This window comes from Furipterus horrens, unplaced genomic scaffold (genome assembly GCF_987537825.1).
Source record: "Furipterus horrens unplaced genomic scaffold, mFurHor1.1.pri manual_scaffold_7, whole genome shotgun sequence".
Lineage (NCBI taxonomy): Eukaryota > Metazoa > Chordata > Mammalia > Chiroptera > Furipteridae > Furipterus > Furipterus horrens.
The window spans coordinates 28,048,042-28,065,964 of NW_028327177.1; the positions used below are offsets into that span (position 1 = coordinate 28,048,042).

General features: G+C 35.6%; 1 protein-coding gene across 1 annotated transcript in view; it reads right to left on the bottom strand.

The window, feature by feature from the left end:
* The window catches only part of VPS13B (vacuolar protein sorting 13 homolog B), a 714,607-nt gene extending 702,527 nt beyond the window's left edge, over window positions 1–12,080 (bottom strand). The window contains exons 1-3 of the mRNA XM_090283521.1: window positions 12,008–12,080; window positions 11,391–11,569; window positions 2,709–2,852 (exon numbers count right to left, since the gene is read on the bottom strand). Of these exons, the coding sequence (XP_090139647.1) occupies window positions 2,709–2,852; window positions 11,391–11,537 (291 nt within the window). The 5' untranslated portion in view covers window positions 11,538–11,569; window positions 12,008–12,080. The remainder of the gene's footprint in view (window positions 1–2,708; window positions 2,853–11,390; window positions 11,570–12,007) is intronic.
* Between the last annotated feature and the right edge of the window lie 5,843 nt (window positions 12,081–17,923).

Consider the following 17,923-nt stretch of genomic DNA (forward strand, 5'->3'; position numbering starts at 1 on the left):
ATAGGAACAGAATCATAGGTATGGGGATCATTTGGAGGGTTATCAGCTGGGAGGGGGAAGGGGGAGAAATGAGGAAATGGTGCAGGGATTAAGAAGCATAATCGGTTGGTACAAAATAGACAGGGGGAAGTTAAGAATAATATAGGAAAGGGTGAAGCCAAAGAACTTACATGCACAACCCATGGACATGAACTAAGCGGAGCGGGACTACTGGAGGGAAGGTGGGTACTGGGCAGAGGGGAGCAAGGAGGAAAAAAAAATTGGAACTACTGTAACAACATAATCAATAAAATATACTTAAAAAAAAAATACTCCAGCTAAAAAAAAGAAAAATCTTTCCAAGAAAAAAAACAAGTATACAACAGAAACTCCTCAAAAACATCCAACATGACAAACAAGAAATAAAACTTCCTCAATAAGTAAATTTTAAAAATTTATTTAACCAAAAATCCACTTTATGCCAAGTTTAGTTTTCATGTGGCTTAAATTTCAAACTTAGACATTAGCAACTTTCAACCTTTTTCATTTCATGGCACACATAAACCAATTACTAAAATTCTGTGACACAACAAAAAATAAATTTTTTGCTGATCTGACAAAAAAAATAGGTATAATTTTGATTCATTCTCACCAGACGACTATTGTTGTGTTGGCTGCTGTCATTTTTTTTATTTGACAATCTAAGGGAAAGGACGTCAGTGACCCTGACTAACTAGTCAGATGTTGCACATTTTAAAAAGTTGTGGCACACCAGAAAGCCTCTTGCAGTACACTGATTTAAAATCACTGCACTGCCCTAACTAAAGGTCAGTAGATTAGAGCGTCATCCCAATACACTGAGTTGAAGGTCTGATCTCCAGTCAGGGTACATACAAGAAGCAACCAATGAATGTATAAATAAGTGGAACAATAAATTGGTCTCTCTCAGTCTCTCGATCTCTGTCTCTCTCTCTCTCCCTCCCTGTCCCTCCCTCTCTCTCTCTCAAAATCAATAATTTTTTTTTTTAATTTCCCACTTTACTAATCAAAGCTAAAAATAGGAAAATAAACTTTAAAAATGTGTTTCATCTATGGTTTCACTAAAAAATTAACTTCAGTCACTAGCAAGTATTACTCTCCAAGGGTGCAGTGGTGTACACTGCTAAATAATTTGTCCAAATGTCAGCCACAATATTCACCATCCTTTCTACCTCAAAATTTTAAACATCTGTAAAAAATATTATTGTGAGAGTGGTTTACAATCATGACACTTTGACCTTTTGTTATACACACCACAAAATTCAGGTCTCAAATACCATCCAAGCAGGAAATCTGATCATTCCTGCAGTAGCCATCTGCATGGTCCAATATCAAATATTAGTTCTAGGTGGCACTAAGTCATGTGTTACAAATCTCTTTCTGCAGCCTCTATAATTAGTTGTAATTTGCCTTTTCTTAAATGTGTTTCTTATGGGACATCTGGCCTTGAAACTTCCACCTACACGTTGAAAAAATACTTAGTGTCTGGATTTTTTTCTCATAATATGAAGCACTGCATGGGTGGCATAACTAAGTCCAGACTCAAAAAAATTGAATTCCAAGGACAGATGATAATTAAGAAACATTTAAGTGTTACCAAAAATATATGTAAAATAAAACTTTGTGGCAATATAACTATCTACAGATTTCTAAGTCAATCTCCTAAATTTTTTAAAGTTCACAAAATAAATTTTCATGGGAATATATAGCATTGGTCTATTTACTTCCAGGAATTACATTAGTTCAATTATATTGGATAATACAGGTTTGGATCAAAGATCTTATAAAAGGAAAAAGAGATTCCAGGCCAGTCAGTTGATATGACACTTAAAGTATCTACTTAAAATAGGAAATGATTTTAAAAATTCATAAAGAACCTTAACTAATTTTACAGAGATTTAAGTTATACTTCAGATATACTAAAATTGCCTTACATTACTTATAAAAATAGTTAATTTACTAATTTTCTTCATTTCGTTCCAGAAAGCCTTCCCTAAAACTGAAAGTTAAATGTGGGTTAAGGAAAAAGTAATGAAAATAAAAGAGATAATACTTTTCTGCAAGATGAAAGTAAAAAACATATATCACAATTATGCTGCAGACCAGACCTATTTGCTTCCTAGATTGTAAATTTTTGGTAGAAACTCCTTAAAAATCAATATTATACTTTTATTTAAAAAAAAAAACACTAAGAGGAAATGTAAGATGGGTCAGAGAAGAAATAGGTAGTAAGAAAAGAATCAGTTTCTGATGTCAAAATTTCAACAATGAAATCTGATAAAGGCAAATTCAATATATTTTTATCTTCCCAAAAATAACTTAAGATTTTCACCTCGTTTAGAAATCTCATGTAAATTAAAAATCATGCAGTTATTTTGCAAAATTTCAAAAATCTTCACTTGAAAATTGGACATAATCGGGCACCACTTCTAGTGGATATAGGTAATAAGCAATCTACACGATCCCTATTAAGGCTATGATCAGATTAAGTGAATTTAGTATGAAAATATTACCTAAATTTTAGAACACCCTTTTGCAATTAATTGTGTTACTTTAACAAGCATATAAAAAGAATAAGTATATAAGCTAAGATTTATTTATGTAAAAGATGACAGATCCTGAAAGTTAAAGCAATATCAAACAAAAATAACTATAAAATTGGTTAATATACGCAAACAATAATTTCATACCTGCATTCCATCTTTAAGTTTCAAAATGCATTCCATTGTGTTGATGGTAATTACCACTGGCTCTGAACCCAGTTTTGTCCATGGCACATGGATTCTCAATTCGTGAATATGTCCACTTAAAAAAGTGAAAGGTAATTTCAATTCCTTAAAACAAAATAATAAAAAAAAGTTAATAAGTGCGTAAATATTTTTTCATCCCAATATTCAAATTGCTTTCTTAAAATAAAATTTCCAACACAAAAATAGTTGGGAATTACTGTTCATCAAAACGTAATAGCATCAATAACTTGTTAAAATACAAAAATCAATTGTGCAGATGATATTTAACAAACTACTTAATTTGTGTAGGCCATTAGTTCTGAATGGAAATATATACATGGTAGTGGTAGTGGTGGTCACAGTAGTAGATAGCAGCAGTACTTGAGATAACTACAGTGGTATACTGTTTAAAACCTCCACTTAAAAATATGTCCTCAAATGCGTTTTAAACTACAAATAGCATAGCATTATAAGCCAAGTTGAAAGCACCATTGAAATAGATAGAATGACCTGACAAACTAAAAATTGACTGACTTTAAAAAAAAAAAACTTATTAAGCTTTATCTAATTGAGGATTGTACCTGGATACTATTTGGTCATCAGTTAGAAATGTATTCTGACTGGTTTCCATTATTACTGGAAAGAGGTTAAAAATGAAAACATAACTGTTACTGCATAACTTTATACTAATTTGTTTCACTTTCCAATAAAATTGTTAAAAACCAACAAAGGAAGAAAAAAATAAACTGTATTTAGATTGTATTTCAACCACATTTTTACAGTTTTTGTAATTCTGATTGTGAAAGTAAGATAAATATTATGCTTATTCATTTATCCAACAATTGCCCAACTTGGTTTAGCAAAATAGTAGCAATACAGCTAAATATATATAGGTAGTGCGGTAAAGTAGTTCAGACCAATAATAATTCTGGAGCCAGCAGACATGGATTTAAAAATCCTACTCTATTTAGCCCAATGACAGTGGGCAACTTGTTTAATGTATCTGTGCCTCAGTTTCTTCAGTCTTTATTTGTAAAATTTGGATAAGAATAGTATCTTTGGGAATTAAACTAATTAATTTGTATAGAGTAAATACTGTCTTCCTCAAAGAGCAATCATTATTAAGATGCTATTATTATTATTACAAATGTGTGGGCCAAATTATGTTTTTTAAAAGGCAAAATACTAAAATCTATTTCTACTATCCTAATTGTCACAATTTTTAAGTATTTTTTATTATTACATTAATTTTAAAGCTTCAATAATTTCATGGACATATTATATTTTATTCTGCATCCATAACAAAAACAATGTTTACTGAGTATCAGGCAATACTCTAAGAACTTCTTCTGCATGCAACTATTTAATCCTTATAAAAGCCCCAAAAGGTAAATACAAATGAAGAATAGGAGGCAAAAAAAGGCAAAGTAACTTCCCTGTTTCATCTAGGAGAGCCAAGACACAAATCTGGAAAATATGATGCCAAACACTTGCTTTTACCACAATTATACAGCATCTATATCTTCATTATGAGTACTAAATGCCTTTCCAAATACATCTGTCTGGACAACGAGCCACTAATACTTCCACCTCTACCACTCCCTGATTTGTGTTAACATGATACATTTGTGAAATGGCTACCAAAGTTGCTGTCTATGGGCCAAACTGAATTTTTTCAGGAAGACATTAAAAAAAACCTGAATCAGATTCAAAGACCTTAGTATCATCAATATAATCAATTTAACTACTAACCAAACACTAACACAAGAGGCAGCATTCTATATTAGAACATGGAATTTTGAACCACTTTGCCCATATGGGAAATCCAAATGAAATGTTACACTTACCACCTGACTATAAAAGCAAGACTGTAACATTTCCTCATCACAGACTCATTGTGATAAACAAATGAGAATGCATACACACCTTGTAAAAGGCAAAGCAAAAATATTGATTGTTATAATAGATCATCCCTAAGACAATCACACACTAGTCATTTTATTCTTTTTTCTTCTCAAAATATATTCTACAACTTAAAAATCTTTTATTCATTTGTAACTATTCAGAAATACATTGTGAAAAATGCATCCCTAAAACCAGAACAATGACTGTACAAAGGACATTAGTATCAAAAGAAATGAAGAAACAAGTTGAACAGCTCTCAAAAATCTAATTCTAGGTAAGCTATTAAAAACTATTCTGCTCTGGCCTATGTGGCTCAGTTGGTTGGAGCACGTCCCATGGACCAAAATGTCATGAGATCAATTCCCAGTCAGGGCACATGCCCAGGTTGCAGGTTCAATCCCCAGCCAGGGTATGTGCAACAGGGCAGCAGATGGATGTTTCTCTCTTCTCTCTCTATCTCTCTCTGCCTTCCTCCCACCACTCCTCTCTTTCCAAAAAGCAAGGAAAGAATGTCCTCAGGTGAGGATAAAAACTAATAATAATAAATAATAAATAAATAAAGAAGATGCAGAAGATGTGGTACGTACATACAATCAAATATTACTCAAGCTTCAAAAAAAAGGAAATTCTGTCATATGCTACATTATGACATATAGATGAACACTGAGCACATTACGCTAAGTGAAACACTATAGTCTCTCTCACACACACACATACACAAATATATATATCATGATTCCACTTATATGAGATAACTAAAGTAGCCAAATTTTCAGAAACAAAAAATAGAATGGTCATTCTCAGGGGGACTAAGGGAAGAGGGAGGAAGGAGTTATCCAGTGGGTATAGAGTTTAGGTTTGGAAGATGAAAAGTTCTAGAGATCTGCTGAGCAACAATGTACAGAGTTAATGTTAATATACACTTAAAAATGGTTAAGAGGGTAAATTGTTATGTGGTTTTTACAACTAATAAAAAAAGAATATAAGATAACTTCAAGAATTCTTAATCAAAAGTTTAGCAAATTCTCACCCTAAAAAACATGACAAAACTGGCCAAGTTATCAAAACCACCAAAATCTCAGGAACAATAAGGCAGTCACAATATTAGTTGGTACAAGCAACAAAACAGCAGACCAAGCAGAAAAGTAAGAGATCCAGAACACAAAACAGCCAAATATGGCCTTGCTATTGTTTCACATATCCCTGGGTACTGTCTGGTTGTGCTGAGAAGACAACAGAGAGCCCTAACCAGCTATTAATTTATTGTTGACCAAGAGGCCCTGTAAAAAAAGGAAGTTAAAAAAAATGGTATAACTTACAGTCAATATGGCTTGCATCCTGCACCACCACATCAAAATTATAACTAAACTATAGCACAACCATGACTCAGAACCATCAGAAATCAAGTTGAATGGAAGTTTAACAACTACAGAATTAAAGAAACCACAACTATCTGCAAAGAGGCAGAGACGAGGAATGGGCTGGTCCCACATCCATGTGTGATGGATAAAAATTTGGGAGGAATATCTTGGGAGCAAGAAGTCCCAGCCACAAACCAGACCCCCCCAGCCCAGAGTTCCAGTGCCAGGAAGATAAGTCCCTATAGCTTCTGGTTGCAAAAACCAGTGGGGATTGAGTTGGTGGAAGAAACATATGGAGCCCCAAGCAGTTCATATTAAAGAACCCACAAATGGACTCGTCTACTCAGATTCACTCCCTTTGAGCTCCAGCACTGGGGTAGCAGCTTGAATGGGACCAGCGGAATACAGGAAGGAACTGAAGTGTCTGGCATCAAAGCAAGAGCTGGGGCACAGCTTTCTCCCAGGCAGAAAGGTGGGCAGAGGCCACTGTCTCTTTTCTGAGCCCTCCCCAAACAAAGTCAAAGAGCCAGCAAGTGGATGCCATGTCTGTGACTCCATCAACCTGGCTAACACTGTTTGCCCCAACTCTGGAGATCCCCTGAAGCTCTGTCTCACCCAACTTACAGCTGTTAACAGTGGCTTTTCCATATAAATGGCTGGTCTTGGCTCATCCTTCAAAATTTCCTAAATCCTTTCAAACAAGCAACAGCTGGCCTCAGTGACACCCCAACTGCCATACCACTGGCAAAGTGGCCCCAGGTCTGGCACTAGCAGCCAGCCTAGATTCACAGCTTGGCTACACCTGGGAATCTCCAAGCCCAGCACAAGTAACAACCATCTCAGATTGCTTTACAGCTCAGGCAGGGTGGCCTCAAGCAAAACACTGCCCCACTGGAGAAACCCCATGGCCAGCGCACCCAGTGGACAGCTACAGATCACAGTGGAGCACCACCACCCTACCCCTGCACAGCTGATCCTCCACAGGGGGCGGAGATTGGTGGTCAGTTGTCACAGCCAATCCTTGCACCTGATTGGCAGGCAAATCCCTCCCATTGATCTGCTAACAGCAACCAAGGCTCAGCTACAAAAGGAGGGTGTACATACTCAGCTCACACAAAGGCAACACCTCGAGTATCCAGCTTGGGTGATAGGGGAGGCTGTGCCACTGGACCCTACAGGACACCTACTACATTAGGTCATGCTACCAAGACAGAGAGTCATAGCAGCTCTACCTAATACATAGAAACAAACACAGGGAGGCTGCCAAATAGAGGAGACAAAGAAACATGGCCCAAGTAAATGAACAGATCAAAACTCCAGAAAAAGAACTGAACAAAATGGAGATGAGCAATCTTATCGGATGCAAAGTTCAAAACACTGGTTATAAGGATGCTCAAGGAACTTAGTGAGGACCTCAGCAGCATAAAAAAGAACCAGTAAGAAACGAAGAATACGCTAACTGAAATAAAGAACAATTTACAGGGAAACAACAGTAGAGTGAATGAAGCTGAGAATCAAATCAATGATGTGGAACATAAGGAAGAAAAAAACACTGAATCAGAACAAAAAGAAAATCCAACAAGAAGCAGCCACTGGGACAACTTCAAGCATTCCAACATTCGCATCACGGATGCATCACAGGGAGAAGAGAAAACGTAAGAAATTGGAAATCGATTTGAAAAAATAATGAGAGAAAACTTCCCTAACTTGGTGAAGGAAATAACACATGCAAGTCCAGGAAGCAGAGTCCCATACAAGATGGATGCAAAAAAATGCAACTCTGCTATTTTAGTTTACAAAAACAGCAATAGACAATATGTAAACAAACAATAACTGTGCTCCAATATGATTTAATTTGCAAAAGCCCAAGCCATTGTTTCTGATCTCTGATTTTGAGAACATTAAGAAATTCTTTGCAAAACGTAACTAATCACTAACAAAAGGAGAAATGAAAGTCTAACTAGTCCTATATCTGTTAAGAAGTTAAATCAGTAATTTAAAACTTTCCAATAACAAAAAAAACCTTCTGATCCTCATGACTTCATGGTTAATTTAAAAAACTAATGAAGCCCTAGCCAGGTAGCTCAGTTGGTTAGAGCATCATCCTCACACATCAAGGCTGTGGGTTCACTCCCCACTCAGGGCACATACAAGAAACCAATGACTGTATAAATAAAAGGAACAACAAATTAATGTTTCTCTCTCTTTCTCTCTGTCTCTCTGTCTCTCTTTCTCTCACTCTCCCCCACCCAACTCTCTAAAATCAATTTTTAAAAATTAAAAGACTAATAAAAAAAGAAAGTTGGAGATTTCTCACTTCCTGATTTCAAAGCTTACTACAAAGCTATGATAATCAAAACAATGTGACACTGACAAAAAGAAAGATATTCAAACCAATGGAGACTGCGAGTCAAGAAATAAACCATCTTATTTATGGCCAACTGATTTTTTGAGAAGACAGACCATTCGATGGGGAAAGGACACTTTAATAAACAAGGTTTGGAACTCTGAATACCCACAAGCAAAAACAAATGAAGTTGGAACCTTACACCACATATAAAAATTAACTCAAAATGAATCAAAGACCTCAATGTAAGAGTTAAAACTATAATACTCTAAAAAGAGCCCAAACTGGGTAGTTCAGTTGGTTGGTTGGAGTGTCATTCATACACCAAATGGTTGCAGATTAGATTCCCAGTCAGGGCACATACCTAGGTTGTGGGTTCAATTCCCAGTAGGGGCACATACGGGAGGCAACCAATCAATGCTTCTCTCTCACATTGATGTTTCTCTCTCTCTCCCTCTCTCTCAGGAAGAGCGACAATCCTTTTTTAAAAATCTTAATACTATGTCAACAAAATATATGTTAACATGTTACTTCCTCCCAAATTAATCTATAGATTCAACATAACCTCAATTAAAAAGGTTGATGGGTTTCCATTTTCTGGGACATTCTAGAATGTACAAGCTGAAATTCAAATGTATATTTAAATGCAAAGGACCTACAATAGTTATGACAACGCTGAGGAAAAAAGAGCAACGCTGTACAAATTACACTGTCAAGACTCACTGTAGAAGTCAATATGGTAGTGACACAAGAACAGACACACCACTGAACAGATAAAGAATTCAGAAATTAATCCATACATCTCACAACCTGATTTACACAAAGACTTCCCTTCAGTAGGGTAAGAATGGTTCAACAAATGGTGTAGCTTAATTGAAAATCAAGGAGAAAAAATGAATCTTGATTTCTACTTCTCAAGGGCAGAAAAATAATTTTAGATGAATCATAGAAAAAAACTGAGCTTCTAAAAGAAAACACAGTAAAGTACCTTTGCATTGGAGTAAGCAAAGATATCTTAAACAAGACATGAAAAGTTAGAGGAAAAACTGACAAATTAGACCTCAATAATATGAACTCTGTTTATCAAAAGACATTTTTAAGAGAGCAAAAAGACAATCTACACACTGGGAGAAGATACTGCAAAACATATATCTGCCAAATGACTCATTTCCAAAATATATAAAGAACTCCTAACAACAATAAGTAAAAGACAGAAAACACAATTTTTTTAAAAAGGCAAAAGAATCAGAAACTTTACAAAAGAGGATATCCAAATAGCCAATGAACAACATGTGAAAGTGCTTAACATCATTAATCATCAGGGAAATACAATTTTAAATTACAAGATACCACTATACACCCACCAAACGGGCTAAAATTAAAATATCAAACATCAAATAATAACATAAGTGTGAAGTAACTGGGACCCCTCATACATTGTTGGTAAGACGACAAATTGGTACAACCACTGCAGAAAACTATTTGGCAATATCCATTAAAGCTAAAATCTATGACTACCGCTTAGGTATAGACCTAAGGGGAATTAATACCTATGTGCACAAAAACACAAATTCAAGAATGTTCATAAGCCCTTTCCAGGAAGCTCAGTTGGTTAGAGCATCGTCCTGATAGGCCAAGGTTGTAGGTCAGACCCCTGGTCAAAACACATGTAAGAATCAACCAACAAATGCATAAGTAAGTGGAATAATGAATCCATGTTTCTCTCTTTCTCTCTCCCCTTTCTTCTCTCTAAAATCAACAAATTAAAAAGACAGAATGTTCGTAAGAGCTTTCTTCACAACAGTCAAAAAGCAGAAACAATCCAAATGTACATCAATAGTAAAATAAGTAAGTAAATTGTGAATCTCTTTATACAATGGAACACTGCAAGGCAATACAAAGTACAAACTACCACTCATGCAAAAACATGTGTTAATATTAGTCATAATATTGAAGAAAAGAAGCCAGACACAATTCCTATTTATGCATGATTCAAGAACAGGTAATATTTACCTATGTGGATAGAAGTCAGCACAACAGTCATCTATGTGGGAGGATGAGGGATACTGATTACAAAGAGGCACAGGAGAGCTACTTGGGGTGCCGGAAATATTCTACGTCATGATCTGGATGATTACACAGGTGTATACATATGTGAAAATTGAGCTACATACTTAGCATTCGTGCCCATAAGATAATTAACCTTGAAGAATGAAAGGGGAAATAGCCAGCATATTATTTTTTTAGTGTTAACTCTATATTATTCAATAACAGAGGAAAGAGTGGAATATAACCAAAACTTACTAGTAACTATCACCATCAGATTAATCTTTCTTTATCTCCTAAAAAGCAGCTGGCCTCTGACTCCTCTGAGTTTCCAAAGATAATGTTTGTATCCTCAAGCCTAACAGAGTTGCCTGACATATGTTAGTACTAAATGAAGTACTCTCTGCATGAACTTTGAAGTTACAGTTCATTTGTATCACAGAAGTCTCACCTTAAAAGAAAGAAAATAAACTAAAAAGAACTGGTTAAGAAGGTTTTCAATTTTGCTGGCATTCTCAATCTGTGTCCACTCAATACTCTGAAGATGCCAAGGGTAATGTGATCTTTCCTACCAAGAGACAGAACTTTCCTGAACATCTTGCTGTCTTCCAGACTCTTCCATTCCTCAAAGAGAATGGGAATGTATTACTTTTAAGCATCATGCAAAATCTTAGCAATGTAAATTAGCATATTTGGTAAAACTTGAGAATTGAGTAAACAGGCTGAGCAATTCCAACAGCAAGAACAATGAAATTGTTTTCCTAGTTGATGAGGCAACTTTTGGGAATCAAAGTCTAATAAACCATCACTAAAAATAAACCATAAAAAATATTCTGTAAAGGAAGTTGTATACTTTTAGGGTAGACAAAATTCATTAGCAGAAAAAGATTAATTTTTAAAACATAAAGCCAAAGTGTAGGAAACAATGGATTACTTCTAAACAAGCTGAAAGGGTGTCCAATAAATGACAGCTACACAATTTACCTGTTCCAGCACATCCAACTTTAATTCGAGCTTGCTGAGAACCACATCTCCACCCCATAGTGAAAGCTGTAGATCTGATGGCTTTAAGTTCTTGATGTAGCGATTCACATAGCTCATTAAAATTGGAGTCACATATGACTCCAGCATTGTTTAAGGTGCAGAGGAGTCAAAGTCAGAAGCTGAAGGGGGTAAAGACAGAAATATTAGAACTCAGTGGATGGTGCAGCGACGGAAAAAAAAAAAATCACTTCTCACAAGAGGTAGAAGAGGCCGAAAAGCAAGCCCCCACCAAAAGCGGCCGCTCACCTCCTCCCAAAAGCAGAAAAAACTTAGTGCACTCAGCTCCAGGGGCGACTACCTCACTAGTATAACTCCCCTTAACTCGCCTGCCGAGGAGGGGCGGTGGGGTGGTGACCTGAAGACACCGAATCCCCAGGAAGAGAATGAAGCGGCTCCCTTTCGACCGCTGCACTCCTTCACCATCCCCGCCGCCCCCACAAGGCCCTCCCCTCCCAGAACCCAGCGGGATCTACCGTCACAGAACCAGAGCCAGAAGGAAACCGGCTCCCGGCTCCTGCCCTACCCCAACCTCGGCTGACACTCAAGCTAACAGGTACCTTGGTGTCCCCTCCACCTTCCTGTACCTCCGGGACCGGCGCCCGGTGTGGACGCTTCTCCTGTACGCGCCACTTCCGGGTGTGACCCACTCGGTGCTCAAAACAAACAGTCCCTCCACTGCCACCACCCGACTCCGCAGCAGCACCTGAGTTCTTAGGCTAAAGGGGGCCACTCAGTGCTTCTTCTAGAAGGAGACCTCAGGCACTGTGCTAGCCTACATCCCAGCTTCGACCCCCGCCAGTGGTCAAGACAAAGCTTTAGGAAGTGCCCGGAGGAGGTGGGCGGACCGGTAATGTGGAGACACCCGAGATCCGGAAGTGGCGCTCCCGGGAGAGAGTGGCTGCGGGTGGTGGAGGTCGGGTTGGGGAACTCCGAGGTCCGCAGGTCCCAGGTGGGAGAAAGCAGGTCCCAGTGTTTAAAACCCTGAAAAATAAATGGTTAACGTTTGTCTTGGGAAGTGTAAGGCCTGCGAAGAGAAACTCGGGTGCAGTAGGCAGGGCAATAAAGCTCTTAAGGCTGTAGGTAGTAAGAGCGGCGCAGGGGAGGGGGGCATTCAGAGTAGATAGATCTGAGGCTTATTTGCTGGAGGCAGGGCGGGTGTGCAAAGAAAAATTGAAGAGCTGGGAATGCCTTTTAACCAAGCATGTAAACAAGCTCTCGCGTTTTGTTTTGTTTTTTACTTTGAAGAAGCAGTGGTTCAGTGTTGCCAAATTTACTGATGCAGGACCAAGAAGTAAGGGCAGAGAAAACACCGTGGCGAACCATTGGATTGCAGACTAATTTGGGACTAAAGAAACGGGGCCTGAATATCAGAAGGAAGAAGGAAATTAACTCCTACAGACAAAAGTGAAAAGGGACTAGCAGATAAGGAATGAATTCGGAATTTTAAGAGTCAGAGTTGGTTTTTAAGGCAGAAAAGAATGTATAAAATAGTGTATTTCCTTCTAGTACTTTGCAAACTAACAAAGTCAACAGACTCGAGTACCTATCTTGGAAAAATATACACTGAGCTTAAAGGAATAGTATAGGACATCAGGCTAAATTTTTTGACCAGTGTCTTTTATTTTTAGTAACCGCTGAAGAAAACACCTACCACTGCATTTGAAAATACACAACTTATAAAGTTATTAAAATACCCACCCGTGTTGTTGCATTTAATTGAAAATACTTAAGAAGTAAATTGGTGAAGCTCTACTGAAATTTAAGTTATGATTTCTTGAAGAACTTTAAAAACTGCAATAGAAAAGAAGCATAACTGATGATGCCAAAGTGTTTAGATATTTTGTTATTGAAAATATGGGTTAAGTTTTAAAAAATAAAAGAGCAGCTAATTGCTAATTCAGAGCAACTGTGCCCTCACAAAAAGCATTGATTAATTACCCAGGTAATTTGTGTCTTATTAAAACTTACTAAATTAGGCAAATAAGTTATTTAAGTAATGTCTTATTATCTGCCTTACCTGCAAGAAACAGGTTGAAGCCATGGTTCAAGAGTTATAAAGAAAATGGTTCCACTAATTGTATGAAAGACCTAAGTGTTCTACAATAGAAGCTCCAGTCTTGTTCGTTTTCTAGAGAAAGAAAAAGGGCCTAGTCTTATTTGTGTGGCAATTTAAAAAATAGCCAGATATTTAAAATAAATAGGAGTAGTTGATTTACTATGATGTAGATAAATGGAGGTTGACAATTTTAAGTACACAGAAGTTTATTATTGTATTATTTTATTATTTTCTATATAAATAACTAAACCTACTTTTGCCCCATCCTGTGTAAACACAATAATAAATAATCATGAAATACTAAACTTTTTGTTGTTCCTGTACGCCGTTTGTCTTGGAGCCAACCAAAAAAAAAAAAAAAAAAAAGTACCAAATTCATGTCTTGGGAAAAATATTTGGGCACTGATTTTCTTGTTTGGTTTTAAGAATCCAAAAGTGGTTTTCAACCTGTGTTCTTTAAAGTATGTACTCTATCTTTTTTTTTTTTTTCTTATTTAAAAAATAAGAAAAATAAGCTAACCTGGATGGATAGCTCAGTTGGTTAGAGCAACATCCCAATACACCAAGGTTGTGCGTTCAATACCCAGTCAGGGCACATACAGAAATCAGCCAAAGAATACACACACACACATACACACACACACACACACACCCTAGTATACTAATATATAGCACGTATATATGCATATAGCTACATATATATTTAGAAACAATATTAAATACATTCTCACAAAGATAAACACCAAATTTAGGATAGTAATTCAAAGAAGAAGAGATGGGAGAATAAAACGGGTCGGGAATACAAGGTACTTAAATTGTATCTGAAATTTTTATTTTAAAATAAGGCAAGTAGGTTACGTTTCAAACAATTTTAAATACTTTTATAAGAATAAGCAAAATATCGATATTTGATAAGTTAGACTGGGTATAGCTGTTTTGTGTTTTTATATATGTACAAAATACTTGAAAACAATTAGAACTCTCATACACTGCTAATAGTAATGTAAAATGATACAATAGTTAGCTATTGTTGGAATGGCCACTGTTTTTCACTTTAGAAAATAGTTTGGCCATTTCCTAAAATGTTAAACGGATACCTACCATACAACCTAGACATTCTATTCCTAAATATTAACCAAAGATAAATTTTAAAAGTCCACAAAAAAGATGTGTACAAAAATGTTCAAACAGGTTTATTTGTAGTAGCTAAAAAGGTAGAAAAAATCCAATATCAATAGGTGAGTGGATAAACAAGTTGTGATATAAATCTGCAATGGAATACTACTCTGCAGTAAAGTAAGGAGCTACTGATACATACAACAACATGGAAGAAAATCAAAATAGTTATGTTGAGTGAAAGAAACCAGACCAAAAAAACAATATTGTATTATTCCACTAATATAAAATACTACAAAATGCAAACTAATGCTTAGTGACAGAAAGCTGATCAGCGGGTACAGGAAGACAGGGTTATAGAGTTCCATGGGATTACAAAGGGGCATGTGGAAATTTTTTAGGGTGATGAAAATGTTTATTTTATTGTGATTAACTCACAGAATTACACATATTTCAAAATTCATCAAATTATAAATTTTTAATATAAGTCCATTGTATACCAATTATATCTAAATAAGCTTGTTTTTTTAACAGAAATTAGATATATAAACATATATCTCATGCAGAAATAGTCTATAATGTCATAGCAGCATTATTCCTATCAGCCAAAAAGTGAAAACAATCCAAATGTCCATTAACTAATAGACGGAAAATAAAATATGGTATATACATACAAAGAAATACTACAGGGTGGGGCAAAAATAGGTATTGTAATGTGCCTGTTCAGAACATGATCCATGCTCAGAACAGCCCTGATTGTACTTCTGGCTTATGCTTTAGGGTCTGCAGAAGCAGGAAGTGAAAGCTAAGGCAGAGTTATAGATAGCCTGTCCAACCATTGAAGGACTACCTTTGCTCAAAGCCAATCTGCAAAAATGATAGTATGCTTTTTTTTCTTTTTGGTTCAAGGTATTTAATGAAATTTCTGTCAGGTCACTGGCTGACTACTGAGATAATGCAACAGAGACTTAGGTGACCACCTACGAATTAAAAGTACTGTCTTTGCAAAAACTGTATTGGAAGCTCATTAGGTGAGTGGGTGATTATAGCCCTTAACAAGGAACAACAGCAAACTCTCGAGAGGGAGGAGTGATTCTGATTTCCATAATTATAATATTCAAAATATCTAGTTTAACAAAAAAATCACAAAATATACAAATAAGCGTGAAAGTCTGACTCATTCACAGGAAAAAAAGTGAAAGAAAACATCCTTGAGGAAGCCCAGACATTGGACATTGTAGGCAAAGACTTTAAATCAGCTGTCTTACATATTCTCAAAGAGTTAAAGAAAACCATGGGGGGAAACTAAAGAAAAGAAGAAAAATAGTATATGAATAAATAGAGAATATCTGGACAGAGACAGAAATTATAAAAAGAAACCAAATGGGAATTCTGGAGCTAGAAAAGTAAATAGCTATAATTAAAAATTTGCTAGAGAGGTTCAATAGTGTGTGTAGGTAAACAGGCAGAAAATAAGATCAGCAAACTTGAAGTTAGGACAACTGAAATTACCTAGTCTGTAGAGCAGAAAGAAAAAATAATGGAAAAAACCCTCAGAGTCAAAGAAACTTGTGGGACACACATATCACATCATTGTGGGAGTCTCAGAAAAAGAGAGAGACAACGGGGCAGAAAGAATATTTGAAGAAATAAAGGCCGCAAACATCCCAAATTTTACAAAAGACATGAATCTACACATCAAAGAATCTCACAAACTACAAGTAAGATATACTCAAAGAAATTCACACCAGGACACAGTGTAATAAAACTGTCAAATATCAAAGAAAGACTGAGCAATCAACAAGAGAAAGGTGATATAACGTGTACAAGGGCTCCTCTACAAAATTAACAGCCTAGTTGTCATCAGAAATCATGGAAACCAGAGAGTAGTAGGACAACATATTTAAAATGTTGAAAGGGAAAAAAACAATTAACTAATAATTATATATCTCACAAAAACTAATCTTCAAAAATAAAGGATGAATAAAGACATTTCCAGATAAAAAGTAGGGAGTTTGTTGCTATGAAACCAACGCAATAAGAAATGCTAAAGGGACTCCTACAGACTAAAATGAAGGGACACTAGAGAGTAACTCAAGGCCATATGAAGAAAGAAAGAATGCCAGTATAGGTAACTACATAAGTAAATGAAACAGCCAGTATTATGGTATTTCTGTATTGTAATTCTCACTTTGTTTCTTTAATGGTTTCGAAGATGAATGCATAAAACAATATTTGTAAATATAGGTTATTGACAACAATGTATAAAGATAATTTTTACAGTAACAAAAGAGACAAGGCTGTATAATAGTAGAGTTTCTATATGCCATTGAAACTGTTTGTATAAATTGAAACTAGATTGTTCTAAATATAAGATTTTAATTGTAATTTCCAAGATAAGTACTAAAAATATAATTTAAAATATGCCAAAAATGAAATTGAAAGGAATCAAAATATACAATAGAAAAATAAATTAAACACAAAGATATTATTAGATGGATTGAGGAACAAAAATATATGACATTAAAAAAACACCAAAATGGCTGAAGAAAGTCCATCTTTATCAGTAACCGCCATAAGTGTAAATGGATTAAATTCACGAATTAAAAGACAAAGATTGGCAGAATAAGTTTTTTAAAAAATGATCCAACTATATGCTGTCTATAACACTCACCTTAGACCCACCCATAGACACAAAAGGCTGAAAATCAGAAGATGAAAAAAGATATTCCATGCAAATGGTATACCAATAGATGTTAGTGGCTATACTTGTGGACTTTAAGTCAGAAACTATTACAAGAGACAAAGGTGGACATTATATATAAATAAAAGGGTCAGTTGGTCAAGAAGTAATAATAATTACTTCCCTGTAAAAAAGCAAAAGAAGGTGTTTATGAATGAAACATTTAATATTGTTAATGTTAAGATGACAATACCATCCAAAGCAATATACAGATTCAGTATAATACCTGGCAAAATCCCAATGGCATTTTACAGAAATGGTAAAAATCCATAATAAAATTCTTTTTTGTTTGTTTATTTTTTTATTTCAGTTGACATGACAAATTATATTAGTTTCAGGTGTGCAGCTTCGTAGTCACACATTTATATAACTTACAAAGTGATCCCACCAATAAGCCTAGTACTCACCTGGCACCATATATAATGCTTACAACATTATTGACTATATTACTTATGCCATACTTTACATTCACATGACTATTTTGTAACTACCAATTTGTACTTCTTAATCCCTTCACCTTTTCCAACTAGCCCCACAACATTCTGCCCATCCGGACAC